Here is a 24,810-nt window from a genome sequence, read left to right on the forward strand (position 1 = left end):
CTCGTATAGTGTAATGCAGGCTGATTCCCTATGCACAAAGAACAAAAAAGCTCAGTACTTATGGCACATTTAGCATAACGTTATGACAGACCCTCAGTCTAAAACTTTCATTTTTGATATTTCTGAGTGTGATCTTTGACAGTGTCAGCTTTCATAAGAGCAAATTTTTCCTAGAGGCTTCACGTGTCAGTGGGGAGTGGGCCCATGCCAGTTTTGGTTATGATTCATAGGTTAATAGACAAGACATTTTGGGTGAGTGTTGCTCTCGGTGTTTTAGCTTTGGCAACCAGTGCAATGGGCTTTATTTTAAAAGTCCTCATGTGTAGTCATCCCGAAGCCTTCCTCCTGCTTGGCTTTCTGTTATCTAAGCCCCCTGGAAGTACTGTGCATTGAATGCTATCGTTTCCTTCTGTTGGCCTGCCAGTCTGTTTTTAGAATAAGAGCTAAACTAATGTCATCATCATCATAATTTTTATTGGCAAGTTTTTTTTCCACTAAGGTTTTAAAGCAATTATATTTGCGTATTTACTGGTTTATGGTCTCGTTGTCTTTCTCCAGAGACCGAAGAACAACAAAGAAAAAACACAAATTATAATACCGTGGGTCACATGGTTATTAAGCTCCCATGTTGGGGGGCTGATGATTGTCAGCAGGGGCTCATGTTGTAGGTGTTGGGTGGGATTTTCAGATATCAGAGGTGGTGCAGCTAACATCTGTTTGAGCAGCAGTGGCTGTTTGGCATTCAGAAACCCTCCGCCCCGCTCCTGTGAGCCCTGTGCTGTTTGATCCGTGACATAGTTGTGTTGGAGTTGAGATTGGACCTGACCAGATTCACAGCCTGATTCAATCCCTGTTGGGCTTGTATCAACAACCTTCAGTATTTTGGTCACACTAACTGGGAGTTAGGAGCTCACGGTTGTTAGGAAGATGATAGTAATTACGCCAATCAGAGGAGAGACAAGATGCGTAAATGAATAATTATAAAATTTCAAAGGAGAATTGTCACAGTCTCTGGCAATGTTATAATAACAGCACATTATGAGGATTTGAAGTCTTGACCTGTCACATTTGAAGTAGCTAGTGTTGGCTGCGTTCCTGGTGATATGTAAATTTTTATGTATTTGCAATTACATGCCTCTTGATGTCAGCGTTTACTACAGAAGAACACAGGTATAAAAAATGATGGGTTTTTTTTGCAAATGCCAAAACCGAACGATCACTTGGTGATTTAACAGCGGACAACCATTTTAATAGCGCACTCCTCTCTAATTATGGTGTGATGTGGATAATATTGAGCAAGCATGTAGACTCTTGCTGCCTGCTAATTCACAGCAAACAAACACAGCTGGGTGTTGGAAGGCAGTGCACTGCCAACTGAGACAGAGAGAGTGGTAGTTTCACTCTGTCTCCTCTCATGTCTGGATTTTTTCAAGAAAACCCTCAGCGTCACCCTGGGCAGTCCAACACCAAAGTCTTTTCTCACTCATCTGCCGTGGTGTGGTCTCAGTGGGCCTGCTTCCCATTTTAATACATCAGTTGCCACACCTGTGCACGCTAACCAAAGTGCTGCTAAAAACGTCAAGTAGACACATGAATTGTAGGGTTAATGTATGTTCATAACACATTTGAAATAGAACATCTGAATACTTTGCAGAATCCGGCATATTTCAATGTAGCGTCTGTGTAAAGCTTTCACTATAAGGTTTTGTAACATTCCTGAAACCCATTCTTGTGTCTTCATTATACCCTGGGCATAAGACACAGCTGAAATATCTTACTTCTCCAAACGAAAGGACAAAATCCATTGTTTGTTCCCCGTGATGATGCTTCTGTTGGCAGGACACTATAATCTGTCTGTGCCTCCCAAAACCGCAACACACCGCTGTTGAAAAATCAATCAGTTTCATGAGGATGACTATCTGGTTAAGTTTGGGCACAAAAAGGATTTGGTCATAGCAGATGTAATTAGTTGAGACTAGGGAGGCATCGTGGTGCGAGTTCAAATGACTACTTTGCTAAGCTTATGGGAGCTTCGTTGTAGCCATGGTAACAATAATAACCGAGCCGCTAAGGTTAGGGAATAACTGTGACCGTGCAAATTGAAATAGCACAGTGATAGCACATCAGCTAGTGACTGTAATGAAGCCGGTGGTGCAGTCTGTAATCTATTTCATGTTTTTGAACTTCTCCATAATTTTGGTTCATGCAGGCTAAATACAATTTGCAGATTTGACTCTCTGCATAATTAAGCAATACATCACGACAGCTCATACCACCGCTAAAGGGCGTTGTTTCGGCCCGACGTGAAACAGACGAGTGATGTAGGCTATTGTTTTTATAAAACGGTTACCAATAATGAAAATATGAAATAAGAATACACAAAGAATCTGAAGTTGTGTTTAGGATATTTGAAATAAAATAATTGCACCGTGGGGACAACATGAAAAACACAGGGACCACTTTGTTGTTGCCGTTGCCGTTTCTGGGCAGGAGTCGGTGTTTTCTCCCCAGCCAGTGACAGAGCGCAGGTGTTGGGCGTGCAGCACGAGTAGGCCCCGTGGTGGCAGCTAGCATCAGAGGCGTCCGCTGCTACCATAACGTCCGTCCTACTCGTTGTAGCACACCCCTCAAGGGTCCTGATGCCATGCGACGGCCAGCGCTTCATTCTGACAGTTCCTTTTATTGCAGTCCTGACAACTGCTGCTGCTGCTGCTGTCAGGGGCAGGAGGCTGCACAGTTGAGCCCCAGACAAGGGGCCGGGAGGTGCCACTGCTTATGCCGCGGTTTGGCGGAGGTGCATCTGCCGCGACTGCTAGCCGCTGCCACAAATTGAGCCAGCCCCTGCTGTCGCCTGCTTGTTCCTGCATTCTTGTGACTGCAGGCTATATAATAGCTACCTGCAGGACACGACAGGAAAGACTTCCTCCAGGGGCATACAGAAGTTGCACTATAGCTTTAACATAAATCGTGTCCAGTTACAATGTATATTAATGCCAAGGCCTTCCCTGAATTGCTGGTAGTTCCTTTTGCTTTTGCTTTATAATGAGTTGTGACTTCAGCCTGGTTCCAGACAAGAGTCATTGATTTGTTGAGTAAGTCTGATGTTGGTAGCGTTTTCTCCCTGTTGGAGAAATAACTGACCACTCTTGAACTGATCTTTTCAGAGCACTGATGCAGTAATGTTACATAATCGCTTGGTCTAACTTTACTGAGACAGCTAGAGATTTACGTAATTGCATCAGTAATACTCATTTAAACAGAATAATGAAACTCATACATGGCTGAGCGGCTTAGATATTTTTTAGAAAGTGAAGATGTTGGTCAAAATGTTGATTTGGTCCATGTGTGACCGATGTTGTTCTGTGACTTGCCCTGAGCGGGTTTCGAGCATGGGTCTCCTGCACCGCGGGCAACGATGCTAACCGTTTCACCAAGAGGCCATTGGTGCCATGACCCGGATGCCCTGGGTGGAGTGAGTTTAGGGGGGTGAGTAACGGAGGTCCGCGGGTATAGTCATAGTCACGAGGTACCAGTAAGGACAAGTGACAGCGTGTGGCGGTTAGCTGTACTGAAGTTAAACTCACTCACCCATAAAAAAAAGAAGAAGACATGCTAACCCACTTGCTAAGTGGCCATTGGCCTCTTGGCAAAACAGTTAGCATCGTCGCCTGCGGTGCGGGAGACCCGAGTTTGAAACCCGCTCAGGGCAGGTCGCAGAACAACATCAATCACACATGTTAAAAGTTTATGGTTAGAATGTAAAATTTGTGCATAAAAACAAACTCTAGTTCTTTATTTCCTCTGTTTGCTCCGTTTCAAACGAAGGTACTGAGCTGATTTTCCGTATTGTTTCCTGCTTCATGTCCACAGTGCTGGTGAGCTTGGTAATATTCACCACTATGGATTTCTGCAGCCTCCACACCTCCCTTGAAGATAGAAGCAAAGTGTTTGTTATCCACTCTTGTGAATGAGCTGGAAGAAAGGTGTGGAGGAGATGGCTTTGTAGCTGTGTGTGTGTGTGTGGAGATGATGATTGAGGGACTCAGTGCCCATTGCAGAGTCTATACGTCCCTCCTTGTTTTCACATCCAGTCCACTTGGGACTTCCTGCCACTCATTGTTTCTCTCAGTTCACTTTTCACACCTGTCTCTCCCTCCCATCACTTCATCTCACATGCCACCCTGCTCTGTCCTTGTTTTTCTCGCTTTTTTTTTTTTCTTCTTCTAAATTTGATTTCTATTTTCAGTTCCCACCCCTCTTTCTGTACTGGACTCTCACTCATCCGCCATGTCTTTCCCACCTTCCTGAAAATTTTACGAAAGCATTGAATCATGCATGAGTTTCCTTTGATAGCTCGTCCTCGTCTGACAGAAATTCAGTCGGTGTTTTCACGTCAGAGATTGTCATGCACGAATACAGAATGCATTTAGGTGCTAATTGTATAATGATATTTTTTTTTGAACGGGAGGGCGGTCTACCTCTTGGGCATGCAGATGTTTTATCGCTGTGATGGTGGATTGTTTGCGTTACTCCGTTTTCAAGATGGTGTATGAAATTATGCGGCGCTGTTTCATGTATTCAGCCAGCGTGTTAAGCCAATGATAACAGCTATCATGCGCCTAAAGCAGACTATAAAAATACAGGCCATAAAAGATCATGAATGCTCTTGATAATGTGTCGGCTGAGAACACACTGACATGTTGTGGTGTGTTCAGTTTATGGACTCGGTGCATCCAGGGGCTCTGATGGTTTGTAGAGAGACTGTTTATCTAGAAGTCAGTGTGTAAATTACAAACAAACCTCTTGTATGCAGCTGTTTAACTAGTCGTTCCTGTCGGATCTATGTTTATTCATTTGTTGACCTTTCTATTTCAGGTTACTTCTGATTATACAATAGATGAGTGGCTTTTGTTTCCTTGTGTGTGATGGATATCGTTTTAGCTCAGGAGCGTCAGGATGGGCTTTATCATTTTTGCCCAGCAGTGTTATTGTCAACTCTGGCTTTACAACAGGGCCAGCAATATCCACACAGCCACAATACAATGCACTGTAGTTTGAAATTATATCTGTGTTATCAGGACCTCATGGAGTCTACAGCAGTCTGCCTGTCAGGTTTTGAAGCTCAACATATATATATATATATAGGCTGTGGCGTGATTTGCATTTCCATACGCTGCTGCTATTTATGAACACTGCATGCATCATAGATCTGAGTCAGTTCAGTGTCTGTCAGAGACTCATACATAACCTCTGGCTGATTGCCTCTCTGTATTTTTAGTTTAGTGCTTGGATCAATGGGTTTATGTTTACACAAACAGGTTGGAGTATGGGCACTTCTTTAATGCTGCATTGGCATACACCATACATCCACACAGATTACACCCTGTGTCAAAAAGCTTTTTACAAGCATCGTTTTCAGAATGATTGCTCTTGGTCTCTGCTTTGTTTGTGCTGCTGCAGGTCAACGCAGCACCAAGGGTTTTCTCCCAAATTACAAATTACTATCAGTGGCAATAAAATAACTCCCACATTATGTAGCTCAAGCTAGTCAATGAGCTGTTACTTTTTAGGTTATATTGTTATTCGGAATAAGAAAATAGCTTGTCATAATCATACATTATCTTCCCTTAATCAGGCTTCAAGATCAGCTTTTTGTTTCCTCAGGAGTTGCCCGATGAACAAGGCCTTAGTTCTGTGTATTTCACATCTGCTCTAACAATTTATTTCGAACTGTGTTGTAGAACTGAATTATATGCAGCAATGCAATCTCTAAAGGCTTTTATGCAATCGTCGTCGTGGTTCAGAAATGTCATGGCCTTGTCTGAATTACTTGGAATTATGAGAAGTTTCCCTTTTGAATATTTTTCTTTGCTTTATTTCTTCTGTTTCATGTCGCAACCACGGCTGCTTCCAGACATTTGATTTTTAGTATCTCAATATTTAACCAGAGTTTAGTTGGCAGGATTAAATAAAGTTTGTTACCAATCTGCGGCTTTAATAATTAAAACCGAAGAAGAATGTGAGTGATATTGATGCAGCTGTTCAAGCCATTGTAGTAGTTACAGAAATAACATCGTCTTCAAATAACTACTCGTACCATACAAGCCTGATGACACACATTCATGGGGAGCAGTCAGAGAAAGAAAGAGACACACACTCATTTCTTCATGATCTATATTTGGAAATAAACAAACATGAACCACCCAGCCTAATCTCAAAGCTACAGTATATGGGCAACAAATGGGCCAGAACCTGACACAAATCCGACGAGAGCTGCAGTGTGGTTTGGTCAAACTCTTCATGGCCTCTGACTCTGAGGGATGTTGTCCATTTTGTACATTGTCCAACCTGCAATCTCCAGTGTGGCTGAGTCAACCACACGCCAACCCACCACAGGAAATTGCCCCTCGGCTGATTTAAGGTCCACTTGTCCAAGCCAAGCCGTGGTGCCAACTCAGTGTGTTTTCCTCCCACTCATTTTTCTGGAGCAGGAGAATCCTTACCTGTCCCCGATGCGTATCAGACTATCACTTTCAGGGAAGCATGGTATTTTGGGGGGGAGGGGCAGGGCAGATTTAGACTGATCCTTTCCTCTTCCACTTGTGGCAAAGTGTCAATAGAGATTACCTGCATTGTGACACATGTGAAACACCTTTAACTGTAATGAGCTTTTCCAGTAGAATGCGCCCAGAAGACCTCACGTCTCCAAGCCTTTACAGTAAATTGCCATTATTTCCATGGTTACAGCAGGTCATGCTCTAGCTATTTGAAATCAGGCTGGTGCAGGACTTTCTAGAGGCTTCTCTCCGGCACCCAGCGGATTACCTTAAAGAGGCAATTGCCATGTAAATTTCAGGGTGGTGCGAGTGATAATCATAGTCAGAAATGGCTCTCCACTGCAGATTTGATTTGACTTTGATGAGTGTAATCAGGAGACCATCAGGTAAAGGACTGATGGCACAGTGTTCCTGAGATAATGGGAGAGGCATTTACACTTGAAATTAGTATAGCAAAAACACGGCTTCAAAGGGCAAATCTAAGCTAACCTTTTGTTTCTCTTCCTTCTTTGTCGTCCCCTCCCTCTGCTCGGCTCAAGGGGAAGAGGAATAAACCAGGAGTGGAAACAGCAGACACTCCAGACTCGGCACGTGGGCGAGGGGAGAAGAAAGCCATCAAGTAAGTGGCTTGTAGCTGGTTGGGGTAGAATAATCTGGTCATAATGAACTCCGTTTGGTTCAGCTTTGAGTCCCTCGATGTACACTACACAAACAAGGCAGAAAATCAGACCTGTGTTTTTTTTTATCTTGAGGCGCACAATCTCTACAAGAGCATGTTCAGCCAGACATTAAATGAAAGGTTAGTGATTTAATCAGTATAGATTAAATCTGCATTATCTTACCTGTGAAGCTTTTGGCTGGACTGGTCTACTCCTGCACTTATCTTATTGGTTGTAAGATAGGTCTCCTTTAAGTGCAGGCCTTAAAGGAACGCCTCTGCACTGCTTAAAACGGTGCAGGTTTTAAGTAAACGGAGGGGGTGCCGGTGTCGGTGCTGGAGCGTAAATGTTTGGGAGGATTTCAATCTAACATTTTTTACAGGGCTCAAACTAAGATTAAGGTATTGTCTGTTCTTGATGAAGCGAGACCATAGGTCAGCAGCACCAGAAAATGTCAGCTTTGTAAACCTAAGTGCGCTTCTTTCGTCCTCAAAATGCTTCTATTAACCTGCTCATCACTACTTCTCTTCTATAGCCTGCTGTTGTCTCAGCTGCCTCTGAATGTCTGTGTTTTCTTTTTCATTTTCTGTACGGACGGTTTGAAGCACTAAAGATGGGCTCTGTGAATGTATTCTGACTTGGGTTCTTCAGTTTCTTAATTTCCTGCATTTCCTTTCTCACTGCCTCTAGCAGCATCGATGTGCTCTGTTGGTCATTTCAGCTTCCAACTTCTTCTCTTCGCGCATTGCCTTTCTCTCCTGCTCTGTCCCCGTGCTCCGGCTCCGACCGCTGCTGTGTGACTTGTATGACATCAGTGATTCTGCTCACCTTTTCCTCCTCTACTTTGACTGTCTGCGATTTATCTCTCTGCCTTGTGTCTCATGCATTCATACGTTCGCTCTGCTCACGCCGAGGATTGGGGGCCAGACTTCTTAATGTTGACTCAAATGTGTTTCATCAGTGGTGAACAGAATGTAATCACATGCTGTATGTATTCATCAGATTATGACTTCCTCTTTTCTTGCTACCTATCTCTTTTTTCTATCTCTCTGCGTGTTTGCTGCAGCACATTTGCTTGTGAATACCTTTTCCCCCCCAGGCTGCCCCTTTTGTTATTTCTAAAATCGAACCACCACGGTGATTTGTCAACCCCAGGTAGAAATAGACATTAATCTGGGCCTGTTTTGTGTCAAACTCCTATTCGATGCAGTTGTAAGACCAACTCTCTCCCTCCAACCAAGCCCTCGCATCATCTCCGAAAGCAGGAGCGGCTGTTTCAAAGGTTGGTTGGTGCCGAGGCTGTCCATAGTTGTGTTGCTCTGACCTGTCTCTCTCTTTGGCCCCAGTGATCTAGACAGAGACTTTTGGAATAACAATGACAGCAGCACAGTGCAGCAGAGGTGGAGCTCCTATCCGCCCAAGGAGTTCGTACTAAACATTTCTCCCTATGCCCCATATGGAGATCCTCGCCTCACACTCAAGTGAGTCTTGGTCCAAGGTTGGTAAGAGACTTCCCCCTGAGCAGGGCTGTAACGAGGCAGGGGCAGTGCCGCTCTCCCCTTTCCCCCTTTTTCCTCTCCCCTCCCCTCCTCACACGTCAGTGTGTCTAACTGTGCCCTCACCACCACTAGCCACTTATCAAATTCAACCATCAGATGTGGATATTATTATCTCCGACATCTAATTAAATTCACCTAGATTAACAATTTCCATTATTTTTACAGTCCTTAAGACGCGGTTTACTCATGTGTAACTGAGGATATTCAGCCGAAGGCGTTTTGAAAAAATCCCATTCCATAAATGTCATATTGTGGCAAAATATACACAAACTGCACATTTCAAGACTTATTATTGTTGTATAATGCGATTTTCATCAACAATAGTAATAACGACAACAATAACAACCCACCCAATGTTACCAGACTGGAGGGCATGAATGATTACTAATGATTACTCATAATCTGCCTGGGAAATGTGAGTGTTGGAAATATCACACACGCACATTAGAGCGTCCCTGCTACAGCCATTCAGCTATTACTGTGGTGGTAGAGCAGCGCAGCCCTGTAACCCCCTCACCCCCCCCAGGATAATTTCTGCAGCTACTCCTCACATCCTGTCACCTTTTAATGAACACAAAGGCGCATGTTCAGATGCCCCCCTACTCCCTACAGCCCTGCCGGTCCCACTAACTCCTGACCTCTAACCTCTCACCTCTCTCCCATGGAGTGTAACCATGGAGACGGACAACCCTCGCATAGCCTTCCTCTCCAAAAGACATGTGCACACTTTAACCCACTTTCTCTGTCATGTGTGTGTGTGTGTGTGTGTCTTCCTGTCCTTTGCTTTTGTGAAGTGAACTCCGCCGGCTGTAGTAGTTGTAGTTGTTGTTGTTGTTGTTATTGAGGAGGGTTGACCGTTTACACCAGGTCACAGCGTGGTGCCAGTGTTCACCTGTGGTTTACATCCGTCTGTGGCTTCTCTCTGATCCCTATCAACCTAATATCTAATGTGTACTGCACTAACATTGGAGCACTTCAACTCTGTCCACTGTCTATCATATTGGGAGATAAGGTTAACAGTGTTTGTATGGTACTTGATGCAATAAAAGTAATGTTTCTACTCGCTGGGCACTTGAATCCAATAAAGCACCAGCAAGGTCATACCTACTGTAGCTATCTCCCTCTGGGCACTGAGAGGGCTCCAAGCTTAGACATCCTGCTACCAGTCATCTGATAAACTGTCTAATAACTGGTCATCTTTAATAGACCTAGCAGTTGGGGACTGTGTGTTAAATTGCCTGGAGAGAGGAGGCAGCAGTGTGCTTATGAATGTGGTGGATATATGGATTACTGCCTGAAGTTTCTGGCAGGTAATCTCAGGAAACCATCTTCAGACCTTAGCGTTTGTGTCTTGAGAACTTCATTTTTCAAAAAAAAAAAAAAAAAAAAACCCTCAAGGTTGTCATTTGCTGTCCATGAAGCTGTTTTTCAGCAGGTTCTGTTCTCCTCACAAGTCTTTTTTTTCTGTCCAGTGGTGAAAAATGCATTTTCACTTCACACTAATGCTAAAACGAGTTGTTCTATCAATAGAGTGTTAAAACGAGAAACATTATATACGTATTTTTAACCAGGAGACCGCCTCCCTCGACCCGATAATAAAGCCAACAGACGGCTGGGAAATCATTTCCTGTTTGAGATTCTCTTGAGATCAGCAGATTTCCATCACACTGGGCCTCATTTATCAAAAAGGTTACCTAACCTGCACAATCAATCTCCATGTTTAGAGATTTGTTGGCTTTGAGTCAATATTGAACTCGTTATATATATTTAATGTCAGCATCAGTCACGACACAAGCTTCAAAGTTATCCCAGTGAATTGACAAACATCTTTCAAATTTACGCACAAGTCTGGATTGTATTTACTGTATATCATTCTGCATTTCATCAATCTGATAACTCTGAGATGAAAATCTATCAAAGATTATGTGGCTGTATTTCTTTGGGAAATGGCTTCCCCACTCAGTAAAGTTGGGTCAGAAACAGGATTGATATCTGAATGCTTTATATTCCTGTAAAGACTCTGTGATTAATGGCTGCGTTTATTTATGTTAGTACTTTTAATAAAGAGCAAAGGCGTTCACCTTGTGCTCACTCGATAAATGAGGCCCATGTCCTGTGTGTTGACGGTCGCTCCAGCAGAGTCATCCGCGCTGTTCCTGTGATTGATGACTTACCCACTTGCACTGTCAGGTCAATTGGTCAGAATTAAATGTGAAACGGTGACCTTCAAAGAAACCTGATGCAAGGGTAGCACCTCCCAATCTCACGCCGACACACGAGGCAGCAGTGACTTCTGCACCTCGTACTTTGTGTCTCCTGGAGCGGGAGCACCATGCATATTAATGAAATGTAGTCATGTCACCAGAGGGCACTACTGTGCTTTATTTTTGATCATCACTGTTTTCAGTAGACATGACATTTTAGACCCAAAAACTGTTTTGAGGGGAAATCAGAGTTGACAACTGCTTGGACACTGATTCATTTCTGGACCTTGTGACTTCTTTTTGTAGCAATGGATATGATTGGACTGTCCTCATGCTCTTTTCTACAGCGTGGTGCAGGTATTTAATTACATCCTGTTTACTGCCATTGATGCAAAGTGCTGATCAAATAACAAATAGATCATAATAAAAACTGGAATATTGCGGATTAAGAATGTAAACATGCAGTGTAATCGATGTTTTACAGGAACAGATGCACTTGTATTTAACCGAATGTCACTTTGGATGAGTTCCCAAATGACTTGAGTATTTGCTCATGAAACACTTCAGTCCTCCCTTTGCTCTAAGTTGCTACGAATGATTTGCTTTGTATAGCAGCACATCTCAAGCCCCAAACGTCTAAACGAATGAGAGAATGAGAACTAAATGACCAGCGTCAACACACTGTTGCCACAAGTGAATGCTGGCAGCTGTAGTATTGGTCCTCCAGGCCTAATAGGAGTGACTTCTTACTGGTTTTCCACCCTCCACAGGCTGCCTGTAAATTCTTCTCCTCCTCCTCCTCCTCCTCCTCCTCCTCTTCCTCCTTTTCTTCCCTGCTCTTCACTCCCACATCCCTCTCTTCCTCCTCACTGGACTCCAGACCTTTTCATCCACCTGCCTCTCACTTGGCCTGGAAAACTAGACCTGCCCCCTTTACACACTCTACTGATCTGTCTCACTTCCTTAGCCGTGTGGTTGCTCAATCTAGTTTCCTGTGTGTGTGTGTTGGTGTCTGTCTTTCTCACACTCTTTGGTCTTTTTCTCCTCTTCCTGTCGTTACTCTTTCTCTCTCTCCTGTACCCTCCTCTGTCCGGTTTGGGACCCTCGCACCCTGTCTCTCTCTCTTAGTGGGGCAGTGTCAGGGGGTCAGAAGGGGGCAGCAACTGGGCATGGGGATGATGGGGGGGGTCCTTATCGCAGTGACAGCGTGAAGAGCATGGTGACAGAGGGAGCGAAGGCCGGGAGGTGGCAGACCGTCCAGGGCCACATGCAGTCCGGAGGATTAAGACCCAGCAAGTGAGTTCAGAACTGGGCATGAAAAGAATGAACATATCAGTCACTGTGCAGCAGAATAAACACTATTACTATGCAAATGTTATTCTTACACGTTTTCACCACAACAGCAGCAGCAGCTATGATTAGGTGAATGAATCAGTTCTGGGAGGGAGAGTATACAGTCAGGTCGAGTTCAGCAGGGAGGAAAGAAGTGCAGCTCAGCAGTCAAGGTGAGCGTGCAAGAGCAAACGGACGTGTGAGCTCTAGGGAAATGTGCATTCTCGTCATCATGAGAAGATAACAATAGTTACCTTGTTTATGTGAGAAACTGTACCACCTGCCAGTCTCCCTCCAACAATGCAAAACAAAAATAGTCCCATTTTCACACACTGAGTGCCAGCCAGCCCGCCTTTTAATTAAGATTTAGGCTGAAATGTGAGCGACATGATGATCACCGACTGCGAGCTGCATCCCACAGCCATGACGTATGACATGATTTAGGGTCTATATTCAGCGCGCTTTAAACGAGGCACTTCATTTTCAGTTCTTCATGATTTTTGCACCTTACTTTGGCACCTCGTGCCTGTGATTTCTTCCTCCACAACACATTACGCTCATCACTACCTCACTCCTCATTCCCTCCTTCTCTCCTCTTCTCATCTTTCTTTTTGCCCCCTGTCTATAATTGGATTCTATTTTCAGGCTGCTATAAGTGTCTGTGTCTCTTGTGTTTGTGTCTCGCACCCCATTTTCTGTCTCTCCTCCATCGTCACCCTGTGTTCTTATCGTTCCCATCGCTCTCTCCATCTTTCTGTCGCTGTGTAAAGCCACTCCTCTTTTTTTCCCTTTTCTTCTGTTTTGCCCACAATCTGTTTCATTTCAGCAAAGCCATCTATTATCCCATTTTTATCTTTTCATTTGCGACGTTTAAATATGATGGATAGCACGCTAAAAGCCTTATGCAAAATTATGTTTGGTGAAGTAATGCGAAGCCGAGTAAACTGCACCTTACTGATGTGAATAGCTCCATCATGACCTAATTCTGGTAGTCTGGGTTACACAGCGATCTGACAGAGGAGGATATATTTAGGGAGTAGAAAAGATATTTTAAAAAGAGCACACAGGATAGTGTAGAGCCCCGAAAAGCTGAAATAATGTACGCACAAGTAAGCGAAATAGGATGTGTCACACACCTTTATGTTGATGTGACTATTGAAGAAAGGCAATGAGCCAATTAAACCGCATTTATAAATGGGAGGAGTGGAAAATGAGAGGCTGACAGAGGGAGGGAGTCATACTGTAGGACTTGGTTGGCTGTTGGGATGTCTCTAGAGGCGCAGCATGTGTTTAAAAGACGAAAATGACTTAGAGAGAAAAGAGGAGAGGCTATCAGAGATGGAAAAAGTTGACTGACGAGTCGAGGAAATGGGGATCTCTCATCAGCCCAAAAAACCCTCATCAGGAAGACCTGGGAGCTGCAAAACCTCGACCCCTCGATGCGGTCACGTGGCGCATAACCGTTCCACGCCTGTGCGGACGGTGCACATCCGACCACTGCCCACGCGCAACACACCCCCACGCAAACAGCGCGCTCAGATCGCACAGACACGCAAGGCACACACACATCTGACTCACGCAAGCTCCCAGTCTGCACACGGCTGCCCAACGCAGCCCCATGAGCAGTACACAGCACACAGCGATCACTCAGGCTGCACCTTCTACTGCTATTTCTGCTACTGCTGTTACTGCTGCTGCCTCACATTGCTCTCTTTCTCTCTCCTCCTCCTCCTGTCTCCACTTCCCAACGCTCCTCCTTCTGCCTCCTTCTCCACTCTGTCCTCAAACACCACCCCTCGTCCTTCCTCCTCCTCCTCCTCCTCCCCCTCCCCTTCTCCATCATCAACTTCCTGTTTGGATGAACTTTCCTGTATCTATCCTGACGTCAACTTGACTTCTTCTCCTGTCACTCACCACTGCCCTGTGCCACCCTGTGTCATCTCTGATGACTCTTTCCCTCTCTCCCACATCTCATCTCCTGACCCCACCACTTCTGACCAACGCGCCTCCTCTCGCCACGGCTCTGCTCCTTCATTTTCTCCTTCCACTTCCGTGACCTCTGACTCCCCCTCACCTCCTCATCGACCTATCCTCTGCCGGCCGTGGCCTTCTTCGCGCTCTCTTTCCTCACTGCTCCTCTGCCCTCCCAGCTTTGGGGACCCAGTCTTATCCTATGCATCCACTTTGGAGCACATCCCCTCTGGCCCGGCCAGGCCGCGGACGCTGCTGCGCCAGCAGAGTCTTCAGCAGCCCCTCATCCACCCACCAGGCCCTGGTCTCAGCCATCCTCCCACCACCTCCCAGAGCTTGGGACAGTTACACACAGCACCTGGACAGCCGGGGGGAGGTGGGGGTGCTGGGAGAGGAGAGGGAGGTGGCAGCGGTGGTGAGGGTGGGGGTGCAGGTACAAGAGGCGGTCCCCGGGGTGCGCGGGGCAGCCCGGCAGGAGCAGGGGCCTCTCGCTATAGGGGAGGTGGAGCAGGAGGGCGCTCGCGTGCCAGTCCTGGCAGCTGGGATTACATGATGGACCAGATCCGGAATCGAGGCCTGGACGTCAAGTCCTTCCTGTGAGTGTCTGCACCTGTTCATTCATATCTTTATGGAGTCTTTGTAGTGCCACCTGCTTAGGCCTGTGTCCGTCTGTGTCTGACATCATATGCTACAAGTTACTTTATGTGTTTGTTTAAGGTGTCCCTTTCCTTTAATCTGTAATACGTAACAATATCTTAGAATCAAATCTATAATATATCCATAGGTATTTATGCATGTTATTCCCATGTTTAGGTAGTTACTTATGTGCTTCAACTTTTACCTTTTTAAACCACTCTTCTGTGTCTCTTTTGGGTGTTTTCTTTCAGTTTCTATCTGATATCCAGGGAAGGATATTATGTAGGCAAACCATGTGCTGTGCTTGTGTGCATACACAATGTGTATTGTGTAGGTGTGCTGTTGTGATTTCCACTGGTATGAAACTGTTTGGAGCATGATCAGGACTTTAGTTCACAAAATGTAATTCCAGTAAATTGTGCTGTTGGTATGAGATATATTCTATCCACAAATGCACTTCAGTCCATCTCATACAGTAGCTTATCATGTTAATTCAGGAAGATGATGTTCAACACAGAGGAGGAGGCCAGAGGTCGGCTTATTTAAAAATGGATTATAAATGTTAATAAGGGTAGAGTTAAAAATGTAAATAAGCCGTTGTCTTTAAGCTCTGAGCCCTGTTGTTTTGCGGGAGAGGGATCAGCATCTCATTTTATCAAGACGTCACAGATGACATGGATGATATAAGCAATTATAGATTCCATTTATTCAGGACGGGTGGGGGCACATATGGCTACTCGATATGTTTTATGGCCCTTTCATTTCTCAACATAAACAGGGTGATTAATAATTGCTACAGCAATAATAGTTGCTCATGAACGCACATTGCTGTAGCAGTAATGAGTTGAAATGAATTGCAGAGCTTCTTATAGAGCAGTCGGTCACAGAATGCATTTTTCCTCATTTCAGAAGGAATGACAACATGTGCATGAAAAATAGCACGGAAGTTGGGACATATTGTGGGCCGTTTCTATCCCACTCTTTGATAAATTGTTCAATGTTTACACTCTATGCTCTGCTAAACAGTAACATCTGTTTGGATGGCACTCGGCCTGTCTGCTGCAATTGTCTTTGCAGGACGAAGCTAGTGGCGCTAGTACATAATATTCATGAGACAGTTTCATGAAAAGTCACCATTTATTTTATATTCACACCGTCCCACTCAATTAGATGATGTTGTTTCTGAACCATCCTTTCGAATGACTGTTAAATATCCTGCTAAACAGACGCACCAGCAGGCCTAATCCATATTTCATCAGTTAGTATTTGCAACTAAAATGGCATCTCTTTTTCTCCGGTATAGCACTGTAACTTTTGCGCTTATATGGGTCTGGTGACATATGTGTCAGCATGTGCACATCACACAGGCCATGTGTCACTGTGCATCAGTATAGGAACAAGGGTTAAGCAGCTGTGTGTAGATTTGTGTTAACCCTGAAGCATTGATCTTATGTCACCAGCACCATTACTTCTGCAACATATTGGTGCTGCAGGCCAGAAGAGGAGGGAGGGATGATGGTGTGGTGAAGGGATGAGATGAGGAAGGACACCGGCAAGGTACAACATGTATTTAATGTCCCTTTGCTCTGAATGCGTTTTTACAGTGGCCCTTTTCCTTTTAATGTGCACTAAAGATTCTCTGGATGCTTGAGCACAGCACAGCTGAACTAATGCCACAGACTAACTGAGCATTAGCAGTGTAGCACATGCGAGCACCAAGGTCATGGAGAATGTCCCCCATACAGTAGCACCTATCATTGTAGATGTGGCTGCAGCACCTTCGGTGTAAATGTGAGATTGAGATCACTGCGCTTGTATATTTCCTGCCTCTGCAACAGCAACACCTCATAGGATAGATGACAGAGTGGCTCAGTAATAGACATGACCCATTGTTCAAGACAGTTAATTTCAATCTTGGCCAGATTCCCTATCTGGGTGAAACATTGCCCAATGAATGTGTTGATGTCATTGACACAGATATCCAGCGTTTGGAGCCGTTTGACCAAATGGACCTCATGGGAGATCAGTCTTCATACTTTTTCTCTGCCAATCAATAATTTATCCTAGTGTCATTAATGTCTGTTCTTCCCCTTCACTTGTGCTTCCTTAATGTTCGGCACATTGATTGAAAGTGTTTTACCAATATTCTTGAGTGCAAATGGCCATTCTTAACAGGTGATGGGAGAAGAGGGATCCAATAACCCTTATGGTTATAGTATCAATATACTGTAAGCAGCATACCATTATGTTGAACAGACCAATGATTCCCAGCCGGTATGTGTGCTCCAGGGGGCACTTGTGCAGTTAGCACAATAAAGAGACAAATGCAAAGTTGTAGCTGAATAAACAAAGAAGGCTGAAAATACTGAGCTTTAAGTAACAGATAAATGTTGAAATTTCTTGCTGGAATTTAAAATATAAATATTAGAATAGATAGCACAGATTAAATCACTTCAAATGAACTCATTTATGTTGGGCGGTGTCATTGAACTTGACTTTATCTCAAAGGGATTCTGAGCGTAGCAGACATAAAAGGTTGGGAACCGCTTGTATAGACATATAACAGGGAGATTATTAAACAGGGCTTTATGGAGCAGCAAGAAAAGCTTTTGACGGCGTGTAAGGAAGATGAAATTGTGAAGTTTAGGGGCGATATCTTACCACAGCCTGGCAGCACCATATTTTCTTAGCGGAGAGATATTGTAACACAGTCAGAGCCTTAAGCTATAGACCTGTGGGTGTGGGTGACAGCAAGGGAGGGAAAGGAGGCAGAGAATTAAGAGAGGGGGGATAGAGGAGATGAGGGGGGGGGAAAGGGGGATTTGGAGAGCAACTGTAGCAGAATAGAGGAGATGAAATGAGAAGAGTGCAACACGGAGAGTGAGAGAGCAGTGACCCAGAAAACGGTGACATACACAAGCACCTCAAGATACTGTGCCACTCAAATAGAAACAATTAGTCCAGATCTTCTTAATGAGGCTTAATTAAATCTTAACTCTGGAGAAAGATGACAGGCATGTTCGATGGGAAAGGTGAGTCTGGAGGGAAAGCAGAAGGCGGGTTAAATAACTCGATAAATTACTCTGTGTGTGTGTGTGTGTGTCTGGTGTGAGTGTGTGTATGCATACAGGTCTGTAGGCTACATAACTTTAACATGTGTGGAAGCTGATGCGCCGGCTGCTGAATATCACATCCATTAACGATCATTAACTAATCACCAACGGTTCCCTTAATTATTTGTTGTCTGTATGATGTGAACACAGCCTGCACCTGTTGTCAGCACCACTTCGTTAAAATCATTACATTATAATTAATTTGGCCTTTCGGTTTAAGGTAACTCTTTAATATCCTTCCCTGGACTAAGTGCTCACTGCTCGGGTGTTATTGTGTGGTTTTTGCAGATTTCCCCTCTCTGACCATTTTCTCTGTTTACCCTCATGCGGTCTCTTAATTGTTCCGGCCGCCTCTCTGATTTCTGTCCTGGTTTTCACATGAAATGACCTCTCTTTTCTTCTCTCTCCCTGCACCACACCTTCTTTATGTTCGATTTCCCTATCCTTTGCATCTCTGTTCTCTTTTCTCGCCTCTTTCTCTCTCTGTATCTGTATCTCTATCTCTGTCTCTTATTGTATTTTCTTTATGGGGAGCTAGCGAAGGAAAGATGGTGGTCCTGGCTTTGGCCATTGGTGTGGCAGAGCAAGATGACTTTGCCAATATCCCTGACCTGCAGGAAACAGCACAGGCAGCACCACCAACCAATCAGGAGCCCCCTCCTGAGAAGAGGTACCCGTAATAATGTATGCAAGTGCTTGTGTGTATGAGAGAGAATGGGGTGCAAATGAAAGGACGTGAAGGATGTGATATCAAAGAAAAGCGAGAGATGATTTCAGGACATAGGCGGAGAGAGAAAAGTAGTTGTGTTTTGTGCTTTCGGTGAGTCACTGCACTTAGGTGCATTGTGTTACAGACCTGCAACTGAAATAGCACCACAGCTCAATGCTCTGTTACAGAAATAAAAGTAAGAGCGGACCATAAAAACCAAATGAGGAAAAAATGCCTGTAATGTGGGAAGAGTAAAGAGATAAAGCAATTTGGATGTTAGCTGTAAAGTAGTAATGAGCTCATAAATCACCGCAGTGAGATGCTCGCTGGTACTCTGCTACTTTTTTCTGCTTTTACAGGTAAAATTTCAGCCAATCAAATAAAATAGTGTTTGCTCATGCCAGTGAACTTTTTTCCCCCCCTGGCCACAATAATTATCTCTGCATAACACAATGACATTCTCCTCTACCATTTTCATCTCTATTTGTTTGTCTTTTTACTGCTGGCTCACAGAGACCTCCCATTGGTAATTGTCGTATTTCCTTTGTATCTTCATGCTTTTATTATCTCTGTCCTTTCTACTCCTATGTTCTTTCTTCCCCTCCTGCTCATTAGCTTCCTTCAATCACCCTCTGCTGCTCTGAGAGTCCTGTCTCTGTAGCTCCACTGAGGGCCCAGAGAGCCTCCTCATTATTCCACAACATGTTAGTCACTTACATAAACATGCTGCTAAAAATAAACCTTTTCCTTGCCAGCCACCTTACGCACAATCCCTATCTCCAAAAATAATTGCTTTCGCATTCTGTTAAGGAATCGGACCAACTTCTTTTTTCTTTTTTCCCTTGGAACAGTTTAAGACTAACAAACGAGTACAGGGGTGTGACAGACACAGCTCACACCACACTGTGTTTGTGCTGTTCATTTTCAGGCGTGGATGGTGGTTTTTGATTATTTGCACCAGAGCATAACACCACAGAGCCACGGTGTAATCCTGTGTTTTGTCCAGCCTTAGGCAGATGCACCACACTTGATTTCCTCTGCCGTCCAATAAGACCATTTTAATACTTTGATTCTGTGACAAATTGGAGACAGTTTTAGAGATACATGATATGACATACACCTTAAAAGAAAATGGCAGAAGAGGGTAAACAAATTTTGATTTGCTTGTCACGCCACTTGATGATGATTTAAAACTAGAGCTCTGTACAGATGGTAACTGTTTTCCTATTTAGACTGCACAGCTGCAGTATGAAGCTGCACATGTGGGCTGCAGACATTTATAGGGTCTCTTGCGTGTTGGTCCCTGAAATAGTGAGCACCTTTATTTATCATACAAAAGTTTGCCTTTAGAGCTATCCTTCGTCAACAACCACTGAGGGAGATTTGTCTCTGAGTTTGTCGGCCTCGTTTTAGTCTCCTGCCCCCGAGCATCCTGTGGCCTTTTCCTAAAGTCCACACAGCTCTGCGTGGAGCTACAAACAAGCATGAAAGTCATCTTCGTGTAAGAATGTCGCTTTTGCGAACATCAAAAGTATTGCCATTGTTCAGGATTAGTGTGAAACCCGTAGAGGCACAGAGGAGTACAATTTTCTGTGTAATTTGCTGTGCACATTACATCTGGCTGTTCCTGCATTTTATTCACCTGGAAACCTCCTTAAATGGGTTGTGAAATCCACTAATAGACTAAACGGCAAGAAGGAACCACAAGCCGCTTGTTCCAGCACTTGGCCAGCAGGACTCACCTCGATTAATGGTGATTGAGTGCAATGTGGTATTTTCTAGATTAACCTGAGGTTCATTTAATTTCTTTCAGTCAAAACAGAATGACTGGCAGTTTACAGTCTGTGAACAATAGACAGGTAGGAAGTAAAAAAAAAAAAAAGAACGATTAGACTCTAATGAATGTCGCGGCCACTTTACAGAGCTCCTGTCTATCCCTTAACTGAGCTGTAAACTAATTCCACTTGAGCCACGTATTGTTTTGTTTGTTTCATGATAAATTACAAATTCAAATCTATAATGAATGATTTAGCCACACTTTAATTGGTTGCTAAATATAGAGACCCAAATAAACAGTAGGTCCACAGTGTATTAAAAATGCAAGGTGTAAGCTTGCTGGGAGTATATCATTCCCCGTGGTGTTAGTGCTGACTTCACAGATGTCTGACCATGATTTAATCAATCACGCTCCTGGCATATTGCTCATTCTTAACGGGGCTCTCGAGCCTGCATCCATCTGGAGACAAAGCCATTCTTTCATTTGCCCCTTGCTCTCCACACCCCTCTGTGCAGCCACATCATCGCGGTCTGTGCGTTTACATCAAACATGTCCTTCATGTGTCTGTAACTCATCTCCATACCTGCATCGCTCATGTTACACCCCTTGAATTTCTTCAACAAACACCAACCTGTCTCAACAACGTGTCGCTGGCAAATTATTTCCGCCAAACACAAAGCCTCTGAAGTTAATGTGACTAGTTTACGTGACTCTCAAATGTTAACATAGTCAGTGCGAACATCAAAGTGAAGGCTCTCCTCTCATGATGAATAGCAAAGAGCTGTTCTCTGCACAACTGATATGTGGTGCCCTACATTAGTGAAACAGACGGGGGTGGAATGTAACAAAGTACATTTACTCAAGTTCTCTACTTTGTATCTCCACTACATTGATTTGACAGCTAATAGTTATAGTTGTATAGTTTGATGTTTTGATTTGACAAGAAGATGTATTTGTGGTTTTAAAGTACAACAACAATCTCAGAGTAGTTTTACATGTCCTTTCTCAGTCTTCTCTCTGGAGCTCTAGCAACAACAGGTCAGTGAGCCAATCAGAAGAGCGGAGTCTCCTCTGGCTGAGTGTTTTTGAGTGATCAAATAAAAAATAAAGCAGATTTCAGAAATCCTGTGAGGCAAGATGATGGGCCTGGTGGGTGGGGCTTTGGGTGGGGCTGAGCGAAGTGCCTGTAAAGTTGTGACATCACAAAGTAACAGAGTTCGTGGTAGCTCATTTAAAGGCACAGTTTCTGAATGTCGGCTGAGACCAGAGTATTGAGTGCTTTGATATTTTTACAGTATTAATATAGAACCTAGACTGCTTTATGATTTTAAAAAAAGACATGGGAGTCTGACTTTACACTATTAGACCGTAAAAATTGCTCTACAAAGGCTTTCACAGATTTTATATTATTAAATTTAGATTACCTTATAAAATTGAATGAATAGTTAAGGATGCAATCAATGTTTTAATAACCCATGGGTCACATTTCCAATGTCTTTGCACTTCCACTAAAGAGACACTTCATATCTAAACTTTGCAGGCTTAATTGAACTGTTCTGAATGATCCAATATTTCATTAAATAAAAGACAAATTTTAGACTAACTTATAAAATATGAATACAAATCTGTGTCATAGAACTTATGTTCTTCTCCATTTATCATCTCACAACCCCTCAGATTAATCCTATGATGTTTTAGAGGTGATGCCACCCTGGGGTTGGGCTCCACCAGACTAAACTCTCTAACTAAATAGGTAAAACTATAGCTCCACCTGGTACACCATTAAAAAACCTATTTCACATTGATGTATCATGTATCATTGCTACTATTTAAAAAGAAAAAATAATAATCTGACACTAACAGGAGAAAATACATTTTACTGGTGCTTCTGAACTTTAACTTAAGTAGGATTTTAAATGCAAGACTTTTACTGGTACTGGAATATTTTACATTGTAGTATTGGTATTTTTTCTTATGTAGAAGATCAGAGAGCCTCTTCCACTGCTGGAAACAGCAATGCTAAACACCATGTTGCCACAAATAACAACAAAGAGGCTTTTCATTTACCCCTCAGCAGTGTGTCCATGCTTCATTGTTGCTTGGCCATAGCGGAAGGCAAGCCAAACAAACACAGTTTTATCCCCACTGGCCATGAGAAGGTGTTATAGTGCGTGATATTCATTACGCTCCTTGCCTGACCTTGTGTGCGCGATCGCTGGATGAAAGCGCTCTGTGCGGCCATTTGTTTATGAAGTGAGGCAGCAGCTGACTGACAGTTTGAAAGGCACCGGAGCTGGTGGTGGGGATAGAGACTTTTCCACCAAGGTTACACACTCGCAGGGGAGAGACAGGGAGGGAAGTCTGTGCAGTAAAATAGCTGAGGAAATCGGATGGATTACAAAATTGTGTGTTGCTTAGATTGTGGGGCCACACATGCTGAGATGTTTATATGCAGGCATCCATAGGTTGTGGATCTTAGAAAGCTTAATTAGGATGTTAGAGTGCCTCGTTAATGCCTCATTGGTCTTCACTTGTACAATTCTGTTTCGATTCAGTGAACCTATACTGTAGGTTCTCCTCCACTGTTGCTATAAAGAGTGACACAATCCCCGAGAGCTTTGAATCTAGATCTCTCTCTGAGCAGCAAACCAACGAACCAATGAGGATGGAGGCGCAGGACAGAGGAGGCGGGATACGTCCTTGTGCCACATTGACATTAAATCCACTTGCCTTTGGTCTTTCAATTATTCATTCATGCATGTTACATCATTTTGAGTAAGCCAGCAGAGTTGTTTCTCGTTTCTGAACACATCTTGCAGATATTAATAGATATAGCTGTAGATTTCTCTGCCTCAAAGATGCGATGTATTCTTAGATTCTTCTGAGTGTCCATTAATTGCCAAGTGGGCTATATGATATTGCTCCATAATTGATGAGCTTATTATATTGCTTAGCTTGAACTTGACACAAAAGGCTATGATAAATAGGCAGTTTTGACCTTTTACTTAAATCAATATAAATGTGTGTTTAAATGACATCACGACTAAATGCATTAGTCTGAGTAGGAGGAGTTTAATCATGTCATATCATGGAGGATGGTGTGTTTATAGGCTGATGTATAGATAGGTCATTCTGAGGTCACACATAGTATAGAGTACAGTTAAGCCTTGTTTTCTTTATTAATAGAAAAAAAAACTGCTGTCATAATGCTTCCCAGTGATATAATCTGAATGTGTGTATGAACATGTAGTATGTAAATTGATTATGGTACATTCTGATAGCTGGACACAGTGCTCCTCCTGTGACAGGGGCTTTGTGTGCCCGACTAATCAGCAGAGTCTTCAGGGGCTCTGGTTAAGACTGCCCCTGAGGCTTTGGCTCCCTGTGGCCACCCCGCTCATCCTCACATCACAGGGGGAATGCTGAGATGCATTCAGTTACATGCTTAGAGAGGGGGAAAGAAGATAACACTAAGACGGGCAAAAATAAATAAATAAATAAAAAATAATAATATAAAAAAAAGGAGCCACAAAGCAAAGAGGAGGAGGGGAGTGCATTCATACTTTTATCCATCCATATGTCAGGGGAGGATGAGAGGAAATTCAGAGTGCAAATCCATCTTCCTTCCATGAGAGTAGTAGGAGGGAGTGCTCATTGTACTCTGCACATCCCTGTGTTATGCAGAGCTGGAGGCAGCACTCTAGCCAGCAGGTACATGCTGCTACACATGCTCGTCTCATACACACAGATAGATGGATGGCGGTTGGGGAGGCGAGCTATTAGGAGCATTAACCTGGGACTCCTGTGTCCTGCCTCAGAACAGGTGGCACATCTGCAGCAGCCTCCACGTCAGAGGCAATCGTTGAATTTTCAAAACATTTAGTAGACTCGTGTTCGGAGTTTTAATGGACTTGAAAAATGTTGTGATGATTTCATTTTGCTGAAATTCCCTGGGATGAGAAGTTAGATGTTTTGCTTGAGCTCGAAGAAATGACTGCTAAATTGCAGAGAGTATTGGGAGGCTATAAAGGGAGGTGAGGTTCTGAACGGTAACAACATTAAACACTTCTTTGGATATGATTCTTTTGGGGAGTTTTTTTTTTGCCAGCCACGGTGCTAATCCAAACTATGCAAGCTAAAAAATATATATGTCTTCTAATAAAAATAAAATAGACATATAACAGTATTTATATAGACCCACAATTGGCAATGACTGAATTGTGTTGTTGTTTTCTATTTTTCCATTTGGAGTTCAGTGAAAGCAGCAAATACAAAAAAAGCAGCATTTAGCAC

The 24,810-nt window shown here is 43.6% G+C and overlaps 1 protein-coding gene across 3 annotated transcripts in view; it reads left to right on the top strand.

The window, feature by feature from the left end:
• Nucleotides 1-24,810, top strand: part of syt7a (synaptotagmin VIIa) — a 67,349-nt gene that overhangs the window by 31,275 nt on the left and 11,264 nt on the right. The window contains exons 3-7 of one of the 3 annotated variants that reach the window (XM_085778966.1): nt 7,097-7,176; nt 8,563-8,697; nt 12,108-12,275; nt 14,462-14,878; nt 18,570-18,701. In XM_085778966.1, the coding sequence (XP_085635092.1) occupies nt 7,097-7,176; nt 8,563-8,697; nt 12,108-12,275; nt 14,462-14,878; nt 18,570-18,701 (932 nt within the window). Of the gene's footprint in view, nt 1-7,096; nt 7,177-8,562; nt 8,698-12,107; nt 12,276-13,448; nt 14,879-18,569; nt 18,702-24,810 lie in introns of those variants that run through there. The other 2 variants (XM_085778964.1, XM_085778965.1) reach the window with 2 other exon arrangements.

Source organism: Trachurus japonicus, chromosome 6 (genome assembly GCF_045865225.1).
Source record: "Trachurus japonicus isolate A0001 chromosome 6, Traja_1.0".
Taxonomy (NCBI): domain Eukaryota; kingdom Metazoa; phylum Chordata; class Actinopteri; order Carangiformes; family Carangidae; genus Trachurus; species Trachurus japonicus.